Raw genomic sequence first — 12,718 nt, forward strand, 5'->3', positions numbered from 1 at the left:
TATTGTTTCCCTCAACTGAGGAGTTACAGTGTCCGAAAAGATTCTTTTGAAACTGATGTCAAAGAGTGTACTGCCTATATTCTCTTCCAAAAGACTTATTGTCTCAGGCCTAATCTTTAGGTCTTTGATCCATTTTGAGTTTATTTTGGTGTGTGGTGAAAAAGAATGGTCAATTTTCAATCTTTTGCATGTGGCTGTCCAGTTTTCCCAGCACCATTTGTTGAAGAGACTTTCTTTTCTCCATTGTAGGCCCTCTGCTCCTTTGTCGAAGATTAGCTGTCCATAGATGTGTGGTTTTATCTCTGGGCTTTCAATTCTGTTCCATTGATCTGTGGACCTGTTTTTGTACCAGTACCATGCTGTTTTGATCACTGTAGCTTTGTAGTATGTTTTGAAATCGGGGATTGTGATTCCGCCGGCTTTGTTTTTCTTGCTCAGGATTGCTTTAGCAATTCGCGGTCTTTTGTTCCCCCATATGAATTTTAGGATTGTTTGTTCAATTTCTGTGAAGAATGTTCTTGGGACTCTGATTGGGATAGCATTGAATCTGTATATTGCTTTAGGTAGTATGGACATTTTAACTATGTTTATTCTTCCAATCCATGTGCAAGGAATGTTTTTCCATTTGTCATGGTTTTTATCTTATACTTTACTTTTAATTTCAGCCTTCAGAGATAGAAATGGAGTCTCAGATACATCTCTACGGGCACACAGAAGAGATAACCAGCTTATTTGTTTGCAAACCATACAGTATAATGATAAGTGTGAGCAGAGATGGAACTTGCATCATATGGGATCTAAACAGGTACAGAAGAAGATCTCCAACTCAAACGTAGCTGTCTTTAATGTTTCAGTTCTTACTGTATGAAATAGATGCACTAAAATAATATCCTTACCTTAGAATAATTTTAAACATGAAATACGAACTTTGCCTTTGTAATCTTGTTGAAATCCAAAGATCAGTTAGGAATGCCTTATGGATAAGAAGTACATGTACTAAGGAAAAGAATTATACAAATAAGAGAATATAATTATATTTAATATGATATGAAAATTCATGTCTTTGGTTTCAGGTTGTGCTATGTACAAAGTCTGGCCGGACACAAAAGCCCTGTCACGGCTGTCTCTGCCAGTGAAACTACAGGTGACATTGCCACTGTGTGTGATTCAGGTGAGCTAGCCCCAAAACCACAGCACAGGGTGGAGGCGCTAAGAGTGCATCGGCCAGCTGGTTACATCATAGGTTAAACTGTTAGGTTACAGCTCTCAGGTCCCTGCCAGGCTAAAGAACTCTGGTAATGGCATGTATGCATATTGAAATACAGTAAGGTCCAAGATTGAATTCATCAATTTAGGCATCAATTTATGCAAAAGTTCGTTGTCATAATTTAACTTTTTTCTGATATATGTAATATTGCATTTGAACACATGTAAGTTAAGCAAATTATTGTTACATAATTTTCTGACTTTTCTTGGTTTTTGTTCTTCTGTCCTTTTTTGGTGTTGCTTTTTAACTACTAACTTTGCTACCTTCCTCCTGACTAAATGAAAAACATCAGCAGGTGATCAACTTTGAATATATGTCTTCTAGTTCCTGAGAGACAACAATAGTATAGTTAAGAAATAGAGGTATAATTTGCCTTAAAATTTACATGACAAAGATATATCTCCTAATTAAAGGTCTTGTTTTTGGTTTTTATTTTTTCATGTATACATATATAAAAACTTGATGCATCAAGCAGGAAAAAACAGATGAAAAGTTCATGAATTTTCTGTCTGCATTTCTATTCTTAAGGATCTTAAAATTGAAAGGATCCTTTGAAGACTGTTTCTTTCTGTCCACTCAGTATAAAATATCTTCAACACATGTACAGTGGGTGCTCCTCTATCCTTGGCTTGCATTTCTGATATTGTTCGTTTTTTTCTGACACCAAATATGTGGTATCTTTCCAAATACCAGACAGTTCTCCAATTCTCTAACACCAATGGGCGTCCAACAATGCAATTCGATCCTGACGCTAACGACTTGAAATTAGCAAGTTTGGGAATTCCCAACACTCCCCACCAGGTTCAGTAATCCTCTAGAATGACTCACAGAACTTAGTAAAACACTATACTTATTACTGTAGTTTATTATAAACAATAGAAATGAGCAGCCAGGTGAAGAGGGACCTCTGGTGAGATTGGGGGTCTTTCCCTGTGGAGTGAGAGTACACCACCCTCCTGGCTCGTGACTGTGTTCACCAACTCAGAAACTCTCCTAACCCTGTTGTCTAGGGGTTTCTCTGAGGTTTTGCTCTGTAGGCGTGGTTGATTAAATCATTGGCCAGGGGTAACTGAGCTCCATCTCCAGCTCCTCCCAGGAGGTGGGAAGATGTTCTAAGTTCTAACCCTCTGATCACATGGTTGGTTTTTCTGGTGACTGTTTCCCATCCGGAAGCTGTCTAGGGCCTCCCCCAGCGGGAGTCATCTCATTAGTATCCTAAGGCAGTAAAATTACAAGAGTTTTAGTAGCTTTATGCCAGGAACCTGGAAGAAAGACCAAATATTTATTTTGTTATATCACAGATATCTCTTGGAGTTTTATTGTTGTTTTTACAAAACATGCATTCAATCTTTTATTCACGAAAAGTAATGTCTTCAGTCATGCTTAAATATTTCAGAGGTGAAATGTTTGCCAATCTTAGCCCCCAGTCATAAAGTAACATCATGAAAACGTTTTATTTCCTAATCATCATAACTAAGGGGATCTCAAACGGTTGACTTTGGTAATCTGTACAATTGTGGGCAAATGATTGATGACTTTGCTGATTATTCTTCCTTAATGTGTACATTAGCAGCTTTTAGTGTGTCATATCAAGAGGGATCTAGGGGAATAACAGAATGGTTATTTATAGAGAATTCTCTACTTTCTTGTTTTGGCAACATTTGAAGTTAGGACTGATGCTGAGGGAGCTGAATTTTGTAAAGTTAATTACTTTCCTCCTGCCAGTGGTGATTTATATCTGTGATATTATATTAGCTAGTCACATGGGAACAAGAAACAAAATTACTTTTGCTGCAATTACCAACTTACTAGTAGGGTATTCAGGTGTCTCTAGGCAGCACACAATGCAATAGAGTGATGGCCAGAACTTTTATTTCCAATTTGAACAAAAAGTTCTCAACTTTTTTAAGGCCTCTTGATACACGTATAAGGGAAGTCATAAAGAGCATTTAGTAGATAGAGAACATAATAAAAATAATGATTTTTTAAAAGAGAGGCCAAATTTATGTTCTATGACTCAGACTAGAGTTCATCCTCCTATTTTTATAGTCCAAGAAGGGAAGAAAGGTATCAAATTTATCCTACCCACAGTCTTGACCCTTTAGTGAGTACTGTCCAAGTAACTTTGAAATCAAAATTAAAAATTAAAAAAATAAATGTGTATATATGTTATATGTGTGTGTGTGTGTATTTAGGTAATCTCAGAAATTTCTGCATTGGGACTGAAGTTACACTGGCAAGCTCATTCCTCCTGATCCTAATTCCTAGCATTTATTATGGAATGTGGTTTTTATAGTGATAAGATGTGAAGTTTATTAAACTATATAAATATTATAATTGATGATTTCTTTATTTTTTTAAATCATTCTGCCACTGGATCAAAATGTATGCCTTTTAACTAGGGTTCATAACCTGGTCATGTGTTGCCTGTGGCATTATAAAATTAATATAATATTCTAAGATTCAAGAGAGGGGGTGGTCCTCCAATTTATTTTAATTTTGGTGAAGATGTATGGGAAGAATAGAGTTTTTTTCAGGAATGCGTAGCTTTCTGACTTTTAGTTGATGTGCTAAATTATACATGATATCAGTTTAGTAACTTGATATTGGGTAAGGGCCTTGATTTTTTTTTTTTTTTTTTTTTGATATTTACAATCTCAGGCAGATGAGTAGTTACTTGGTTTTGCGGTAGCCCAAGTTGCCAGGTGATCTGCTAGGGTAATTTTTTGCCTATTAAGTTCCATACCATACTTCAGAGAGTCCAGGACCACATTTAGATTTTTTGCTTTGAAGGACTAAGCCATGCAGTAGCTATGGATTACAGTGACCAACCCCTACATCAACATCTTTTATGGATATCTATCCAATGACTTTACTAAGCCTTCTAACTTTACTGGTACACATCTGGTTAGTTTATATATTTTTTAAATCTTATCAGATAGTAAATTCAAGAGTGAAATGTAGACTACTCATGGAAAAGATGTTTATCTTCTACAATTACATTTCTTTAGCATATTGAGTCCTCTACATCTTGATGCTTTATTTAGATTGTCTCTCCTAATCAATGTTCTGCAATGGGAAGTCTTAGTAGAACACTGAGCATTTTTTAATCTGTGTGTGTGAGTTAAAATATATTTAACATAAAAGTTGCCATTTAAACCATTTTAAAGTATACAATTCAGTGGCATTATTACATTCACAGTGTTGTGCAACCATCACCACCATCTATTTCAAAAACTTTTTCCTCACTCCAAACAAAAACTCTGTAACCGTAACTCCCCATTCTTCCCTCCCCCACAACTCCTGGTAACCTCTGTTCTACTTTCTGTCTCTATGAATTTGCCTATTCTAGGTACCTCCTATAAGTGAAATCATACAATATTTGTCCTTTTGTGTCTGGCTTATTTCACTTAGCATAATTTTCAAGGTTCATCCATGTTGTAGCATATGTCAGAACTTTATTACTTTTGATGGCTGAATAATATTCCATTGTATAGACATACTACATTTTGTTTATCCATTCATCTGTTGATGGATATTTGGATTGTTTCCACCTTTTGGCTATTGTAAATAATGCTGCAACACACTGGGCACTTTGGTTTGTGATATTTGAAGGTCTTTAGCCTATCTTTAAATAAAGAAGCATTTCCAATATTTGTTTCTTTGCTATAAAATATGAAATATTTTCATTGCCTTAATAAAGGAGGGAAATTTTCTACTTTTACGTTAGTCCTAATGGTGAGATAAAATTAAGTTAGTAACACTATGCCATCAAAATTTAATCATGCCTCTACACCTCTCTCTTTATCAGCATGAGAATATTTCTCCAAAGAAGGCTGGACGCATCATCCTGAGGCCCCAAATCAGCAGCCCCATTTTATAGAGGATGGCAAGCACTTATTGCCTCCTCTACTCCCTGGAAAACTAGAAGCAGTTTGGTTACTCATGGTCTTTGGAAAGAAAAAATTAGTTTAATAAGACAATGACTGTCTAAGATTCAATCTTAGACAGTCTGAAGAATTTGATTTTTTTTTAAGGATTAGTTTTTATCTCAGTTAACTTTTACAGTAACTTTTTTTTTCTTCAGAAGTCACATAAGTCACTTCTTATAGTTGGTTTCACAGAATATTTTCTTCTCTTTTTGGAGATTGTTTAGATTTCTAGGTACTTTCAAATTCAGATTTGGTAGTTCATATGCTGAAATATTATGATTAACACAACAATTTGTGATTGATTTACCTTGTTGCTCTACAGTATAGTTTTTCCCCCCACTGGTCACTGTCTCTAGATAAATATGCAAAGCTCTGTATGACTTATAATGTAGTAATTCCAATGAGACAGCCTTCAGTCATGAGTTGCACATTATCCTCATCACTAAAACGGATGAGTTTGGCCCTAGCGATACCCTCTGGGGCCCACTGGCGGGGGGGGTGCTCTGAGACTCCCACTCTCTGCTGACCTGCGGGGTGATTTTGGTGTTTTAGCTGGTGGAGGCAGTGACCTCAGACTCTGGACAGTGAACGGGGACCTCGTGGGACACGTCCACTGCAGAGAGATCATTTGTTCTGTCGCTTTCTCTAACCAGCCCGAGGGCGTATCTATCAACGTGATTGCTGGGGGATTAGAGAATGGAGTTGTAAGGTAAGAGGAGTTTAGATTCTCATTGTCTGCTTTGTTCAGGAAGACCAGTAGTTTCAAAAATTAATTTTTAATATCTAGGTATGTTAATATTTAAGAGATTTAAAATCACCTTCAGGTATATGTTCTTCACTTATTCCGGTTTTATTTCTAAATAATGAAGATAGCTTTAGTGCAGCTTTGAAATTTTATGTTGTTTGTTAACTATAAAAGATTAACAATATGAAAATATACAGAATTAAGTTTTCTTGTCCCCACACCCACCCCCTGCAAACTTTCCAGAAGTAACTACTGTTGATCGTTTATTGTGTTTCCTTCCAGATGATTCATAACAAATATGTAGGCTTTTTAGTGAAGGAAATTTTAGTTTGCGTAATTAGATGATGTCTTTTTCCCCCTCTAGGCTATGGAGTACGTGGGACCTAAAGCCTGTGCGGGAAATTACATTTCCTAAATCAAATAAGCCTATTGTAAGGTAAACTCCCTCCCCCCACATTTTTCATACTAGACTTTGTGGCTGTATTTTTGTTAGAGATATTAAAGCACACAGACCTAAAGAAATATGTGATGAGAGTCACTATAAACAGCCGATGAACAGTTGTAATCAAACACCAGGCTGTCCTGGACCCAGTGGAAGAGGAGGCACAGTCCTTATCTTTATGGAGCTTAAAATTTGAGTCAGGAGCTCAGGGTCAACAGAAGGGAGGCTGGGACAGTGCCCAGGGAGGGCCTCTTGAATTATAGAAGCTGTGTTTTTTTCCTTCCTTATGGAAAATAGCATAATGGTGATTGATAGCTCTAGTAGTGTGCTTTGCTCTGTTAACAAATCCGAGGTTAAAAACTCAATTGGAAGTAAGTGATTTAAATTTTACTTTTCTAAAATAAATTTATATTCAATATACTAACTTTAAAGTTTAATGAAGCTAAGTTAATTATTTATTAATGTTACATTTTTACCCTTTCCTCTTTCAGGGAAATGAAATATCTCAAACTTGTCAGCAGGGCAGTTAAACTATATTAAAATTACAGTTGCAACCAGTGAGTTGTAGGCAGTCATTTCGTTCGTCTCTCTGCTCCAGTAAAGACGTCTTAACTTCTTTACTGTAATTTCTATATGATCACCAATATGCTAATACAACTTTAAGAGATAATATACAAATGGGATTTTTTTTTTGCAGCCTTACATTTTCCTGTGATGGCCACCATTTGTACACAGCAAACAGTGATGGGACCGTCATTGCCTGGTGTCGGAAGGACCAGCAGCGCTTGAAACAGCCAATGTTCTACTCCTTCCTTAGCAGCTATGCAGCTGGATGAACGAGAAAGAAGTTCGCTTTCTCCAAAGCACTTTAACTCCACGCTAGATTGTTTGACTTCACAAGATTTAGGAGGTTAAACCTGAAAAAATGGATGGCCAAACAAACCATCCAAATAATGCTAGAATCTATTCCTCTGCACAAAATGCTGCAGGCTCACAAGGTCCTGGAGGAAAGTTTTGTTCTAATTTAGTGATAATCTGGAGGGCCCTGCCAGTGTGCACTAACCAACAAGACTTAAGTCTTGCATGGTAAATTAAAATCGTATTCTTAAAGGTTTTCCCACAAGGGTGTTCTAAAGAAAAGATTAGGGTCTCTCCTTTTTCCTTTCTCTCTTATTTCAAAAGAGCCAGTAGAATTGGCTTAAACTGGTCAGCTAATTGTTTATATAAAATACTCTGAAGAATTATATTTAAAAAGTTTTGGGGCCGGCCCCATGGCCAAGCGGTTAACTTCTTGCGCTCCGCTGCGGCGGCCCAGGGTTTCACTGGTTCGGATCCTGGGCGCGGACATGGCACCCCTCATCAGGCCATGCTGAGGTGGCATCCCACATGCTACAACTAGAAGGACCCAGAACTAAAATATACAACTATGTACTGGAGGGCTTTGGGGAGAAAAAGCAGAAAAAAAAAAGATTGGCAACAGTTGTTAGCTCAGGTGCCAATTATTTAAAAAAAAAAAAAAAGGTTTTATGCTGAGATAACCGCCCCCTGCCCCCAAAAAAGGAAAGAAAAGGATAAAGAATTCAGTACCTGACAGTTGCTTTCTTTGAGAAGTGAAGTGAATTATTCGGTCGGTGCCTCTGCAGCAGACATTTCACGGAGACTATGAGTATTAAAACTAAAGAATCTCAATGTTAGGCAGTTTTTGCCAGTTGCCTTCTTAGCTCAGAGTAGAACCAGAACTTTTTGAGAGCCACAACAACACAGGTATCTTTGATTTCAGACACATTCTGTTTCTTCATCAAAATTCCACTTAAAATCCATAACACTAGATAATGAATAGCTTAGTTGAGTCACTAAGATTTAAACACAATGATAATTCTTTCAATATCTGCCATTTACAGAGCATTGAATACTTAACTGTTTGCAATAGAAATCCTCCATTATGCAGAAAGTTTGCACAGATATTAATAATACAGTCTAGATGAGGCACTGTGTCTAATGTTGAAGACGAGTTTTCTTCCCCAACACAGAGTTACAAAGAAGAGGAGACAGCTTACTTTGTTTTAAACAAGAGGCAGAATAATTCTTTCAGGAAACAGTTTCCACTGTTTCTGCTCACTTATACTACCTGAGAATTCTAGGAACAACATAAAAATCTAAGTGTATGCCACAGCAAACTTACACGCCATAAAAACAGAGTTCCTAACAGTCTTGGAATGGTCTATCTCTACCGTGATAGTGTGGCTACATTTGTCCTTGGGGTGCTGCTTTATTGGCTTTGAAGACACTGTAAAATAAGCTTAGTAATATGTTACTGTGGGGTGAAAATATGTGTTCCTGCCTAAGAATAATTCGTGTGTTTGTTATGGAAATTTAATTCATATGGTGTTTACAGAACTACTTTTGTAACTTCCAGACTTTCTAAACCATTCTGCTTAAAAACTGTATAAAATGCAATTCTGAAGTCTCTGCTGTCAGGATAAGTGCAAGAGGAAGCAGTGGCCACGTCTGCTCGCAACTGTAAACCGCTTCCATAGCAACCGTAGAACACGTCACAGGCTGCACTTTGATCCTGGTCTACACAGACCAGGTATTAACTCTGAAGTCCAGATAGGTGCAGAGGTAAGATTATTCCTATTCACGTTGAAGTGATTTGCTTTGTTTAAAAAAAAATGCAGCTATTGTCTAGCTTTCATTTTTCTACTGAGGACTTTCAATTAATCCCCTATTAAAATAGGGTTGCTACTCAGTCCTTTTTTTTTTTAAGGCTGAATTTCATCATTTATCTAAGGAGAAAATATGCAAAATAACTGGTCTTGTTAAGAGTGCAATATTATATTTTTATGTAAAAATAAAAATTAATTTGGGGGGATTATTTATTGAGCATGAAACATAATATGTATATGTTTGAAACACTTCATAATGTGCATGTTGTAGCAAACATTTCTGTAAATTATCACAAGCTCTCTTATCTTTGTATACACTGCCACTTCAAACTGGGAATAAATTTCATAAAAACAGATTTAAAGGCTGTTCTTTATACAATTTAAATATTATGACCAGACCTCAGATTGGTGGCTTCCTTTTTTGTAACCCACATAGGTTCTCTCTGTAGCTCCCCTATAAATTTATATCCCTAGAAAAGGATACCTTTCATTGCTTAATTGTGGTCTTTGTGAGAAACTTACCACCCTTACGTGGAGTTTAGACAGCAGTCCTAGTTGGGAGCAAACCACTCATTTTAAAGAAAAGATCATCTGCCCCTCCCCCAAGAGCAGATCTATATTGAGCCCCTGCTGTGCACCCGGCGCTCCATTAAGTGCTGAGGACACGTTGTTCCCTGCGCTCCTGGAGGTTGCAGGCTGGTGGAGAAACATGCTATCAGGAACAGGCAATGTGGGCAGTTAGAAAATGTGGCGAGTGCTGTGAAGGTAGAGTACAGGGTCCTCTGAGAATATAACAGGAAGAATTCGATTTAGATCAAGGAGTGTAGGAAAGCCTCTTGAGAAAGTGAAATCTTTGTTGAAACCTAGTGGATGAATAGAAATTTGACAGGTGAAGATGGGAGCAGATGTGTTCCAGACAATACATTCACAAAGGCCTGAGGCAGGAACGTCAATGAACAAAGGCCCAGGGAAGGAAAGAGCCTCCTGTATACACCTCGGCTTCTCTGGTGGCTGTTGCAAAATGGTGGGTGAATTCAACAAACAGCAGTCCAAGAACCCAGAAATATTCCTTTTTTTCTGCTTTATATCTGTGATATTTTAAGGGTTCTCAAGACTAGAGCATACCTGTTCCTAGGTGTCTGTCCCCAAAAGAACTCAGGAGCAGCCTCTGTTAGTGTAAGCCTGCCAAACTAAATGTCCCCTGCAAATCTCAGATTGACTCTTCCTTTCAACAGCGTTCATTGAATGCCGATTCTGGGCAAGCCCAGTGCTAGGTGACGGGGGAGGGGAGGGGAGAGGAGGGAAAACTTTCCAGCTCTGCAGAGCTCACACCTGGTGATCTGTGTCTTGCTATTTTGGATGGCTTGTTAAAGTTTTGAATCAAAGGAGAGCTGCAAGTTGTTCCATTCTGGTGCAAGATGGCGACATAGGAAGATCCTGAGCTCACCTCCTCCCATGGACACACTGAAGAAATCCAAAATCTAGCTGAGTGACTCCTACAGCTCAGGTGAATGAAAAAAACCCACATCGAAATGGGTAGGAGAGACTGAGATAATCTCGCCATAGACCCCACCCCTGGCTGGCAACCCACAATCAGGAGGGAACTCACAACTCCAGCTTCTTGCTGAGGCTTGAACCCCACATCTGGCACCCCAACTTTTACAACCTGCACCCAATCTAGCCAGTGGGGCTTGCATCCCCCAGACCCATAAGGCTTAGTGAACTGAGAAAATTCTTAAAGGGCTCTCGTGGACCATGACTAACCCTGGCTACCCACAAGGGCACAGTGCAGAGGCAGGCCAGACTTTCTATAGGAGAGACCTCTTGCTTATCTTAAAAGCTTCAACCTGAGGGGCAGGCATTTAACTTAACACACATCTAGAGGCCACTGAATTACTCTCCAAAGACAGTAGAGGCCAGCAGCTGCCACCTTTGCACTCTCCTTCTGCCTTGCTCCAGGTTGCTAGTATCTCCCAGAAAGGAGCCTGTGCACATGTCTGGGGCCCCAGCTTTTGCAGCTGCCACCCAGGAGATGCTCCCTGATCACCTGGCTCTGGGGGCCAGTGGGACTTAATATTCACAGGTCCCACAGGACTGTAATAAACAGAAACAGTTCTTAACCAGCTGCCCTTCCAGGGCATAGCACAGAGGCAGCAGACAGAAACTCCCAGTCTTTCCATGAAAGAGGCCTATTGGGTTATCTTCATAGCCACAGCCTGAGGGGCAGGCTTCTAATTAAACACACATCTAGGGGCTGACTGCAATCCTCTCCAGAGACCAGGGAGGCCAGTGGGTGCCATCTTTGTGCCCTCCCTCTACCCTGCCCCAGGTCACCAGTGCCTCCAAGAAAGGAGCTTGTGCACGTGTCTGGCATCCTGGCTTTGTGCCTGCCAACCAGAGGACACGGCCCTTGGTAACCTGGCTCTGGTAGCCAGTAGGGCTTGTGTTCATGAGATCAAAGGGATGGTAGCAAACAAAGAAACAGTTCTTAACTGGCTATAACCCCAGGACTCAGTGCAGAGGGTGCAGACAGAAATACCCATCTCCCAGTCCTCCCCTGAAAGAAGTATATTTGCATTAAAAGCTGCTGCCTGAGGGTCTAGCTTCCAATCAACCTGAATCTGGATGCTGACTGAGATCCTCCTCTTTGGAACACTGATAGGTCTTGGCACACCCTCAGCTACTGAGAGCCACTAAGAACAAAGCCGGCTGCTTGGACAGTCACAAAGACTTGAGAGACAATCGGAAACTAGGGCAGGGTTGAACAGTAAGTTTCATCTCCTGCACAAGACCGCTCCCTCAAGACTGGGAGAGGTGGCTGCTTTATCTAATGCATAGAAACCAACACTAGGAGTCAAGGAAAATGAATAAACAAAGGAATATGTTCCCAATGAAAGAACGATAAAATTTCAGAAAAATACCTTAATGAAACAGAGATAAGTGATTTACCTGATATAGGGTTCAAAATAGCAGTCATAAAGATGCTCACTGAGGTCAGGAGAACAATTCATGAGCAAAGTGAGAATTTCAACAAAGAGAAAGAAAATATAAGAAAGTACCAAACAAATCATACAGCTGAAGAACACAATAACTGCACTGAAAAATACAGTAAAGAGGGGCTGGCCCCGTGGCCGAGCGGTTAAGTTCGCGCGCTCCGCTGCAGGCGGCCCAGTGTTTCGTTGGTTCGAATCCTGGGCGCGGACATGGCACTGCTCATCAGACCACGCTGAGGCAGCGTCCCACATGCCACAACTAGAAGAACCCACAACGAAGAATACACAACTATGTACCGGGGGGCTTTGGGGAGAAAAAGGAAAAAATAAAATCTTAAAAAATACAGTAAAGAGTTTCAACGGCAGACTAGATGAAGCGCAAGAAAGGGTCAGTGAACTCAAAGACAAAGCAGTGGAACTCATCCAATCAGAGCAGCAAAAAGAGAAAAGAATGAAAAAGAGTGAAGCTAGCTTAAGGGACTTATGGTACAACATCTAGTGGACCAATATTTGCATTATATGGATCCCAGAAGGAGAAAAGAGACAGAAAGGGGCAGAAGACTTATTTGAAGAAATAATGGCTGAAAACTTCCCTAACCTTGGGAAGGAAACAGACATCTAGATCCAGAAATCCCAGTGAGTTCCAAATAAGATGAACCTAAAGAGACCCACA

General features: G+C 39.4%; 1 protein-coding gene across 1 annotated transcript in view; it reads left to right on the top strand.

Moving 5' to 3' along the window:
* LYST (lysosomal trafficking regulator) overlaps window positions 1-9,408 on the top strand; it is a 195,446-nt gene extending 186,038 nt beyond the window's left edge. Inside the window, exons 49-53 of the mRNA XM_070492422.1 lie at window positions 666-805; window positions 1,074-1,171; window positions 5,752-5,908; window positions 6,309-6,380; window positions 7,084-9,408. Coding sequence (XP_070348523.1) covers window positions 666-805; window positions 1,074-1,171; window positions 5,752-5,908; window positions 6,309-6,380; window positions 7,084-7,222 — 606 coding nt within the window. The 3' untranslated portion in view covers window positions 7,223-9,408. The remainder of the gene's footprint in view (window positions 1-665; window positions 806-1,073; window positions 1,172-5,751; window positions 5,909-6,308; window positions 6,381-7,083) is intronic.
* Window positions 9,409-12,718: the final 3,310 nt, after the last annotated feature.

The sequence above is a fragment of the Equus asinus genome, chromosome 2, assembly GCF_041296235.1.
Source record: "Equus asinus isolate D_3611 breed Donkey chromosome 2, EquAss-T2T_v2, whole genome shotgun sequence".
Classification (NCBI taxonomy): domain Eukaryota; kingdom Metazoa; phylum Chordata; class Mammalia; order Perissodactyla; family Equidae; genus Equus; species Equus asinus.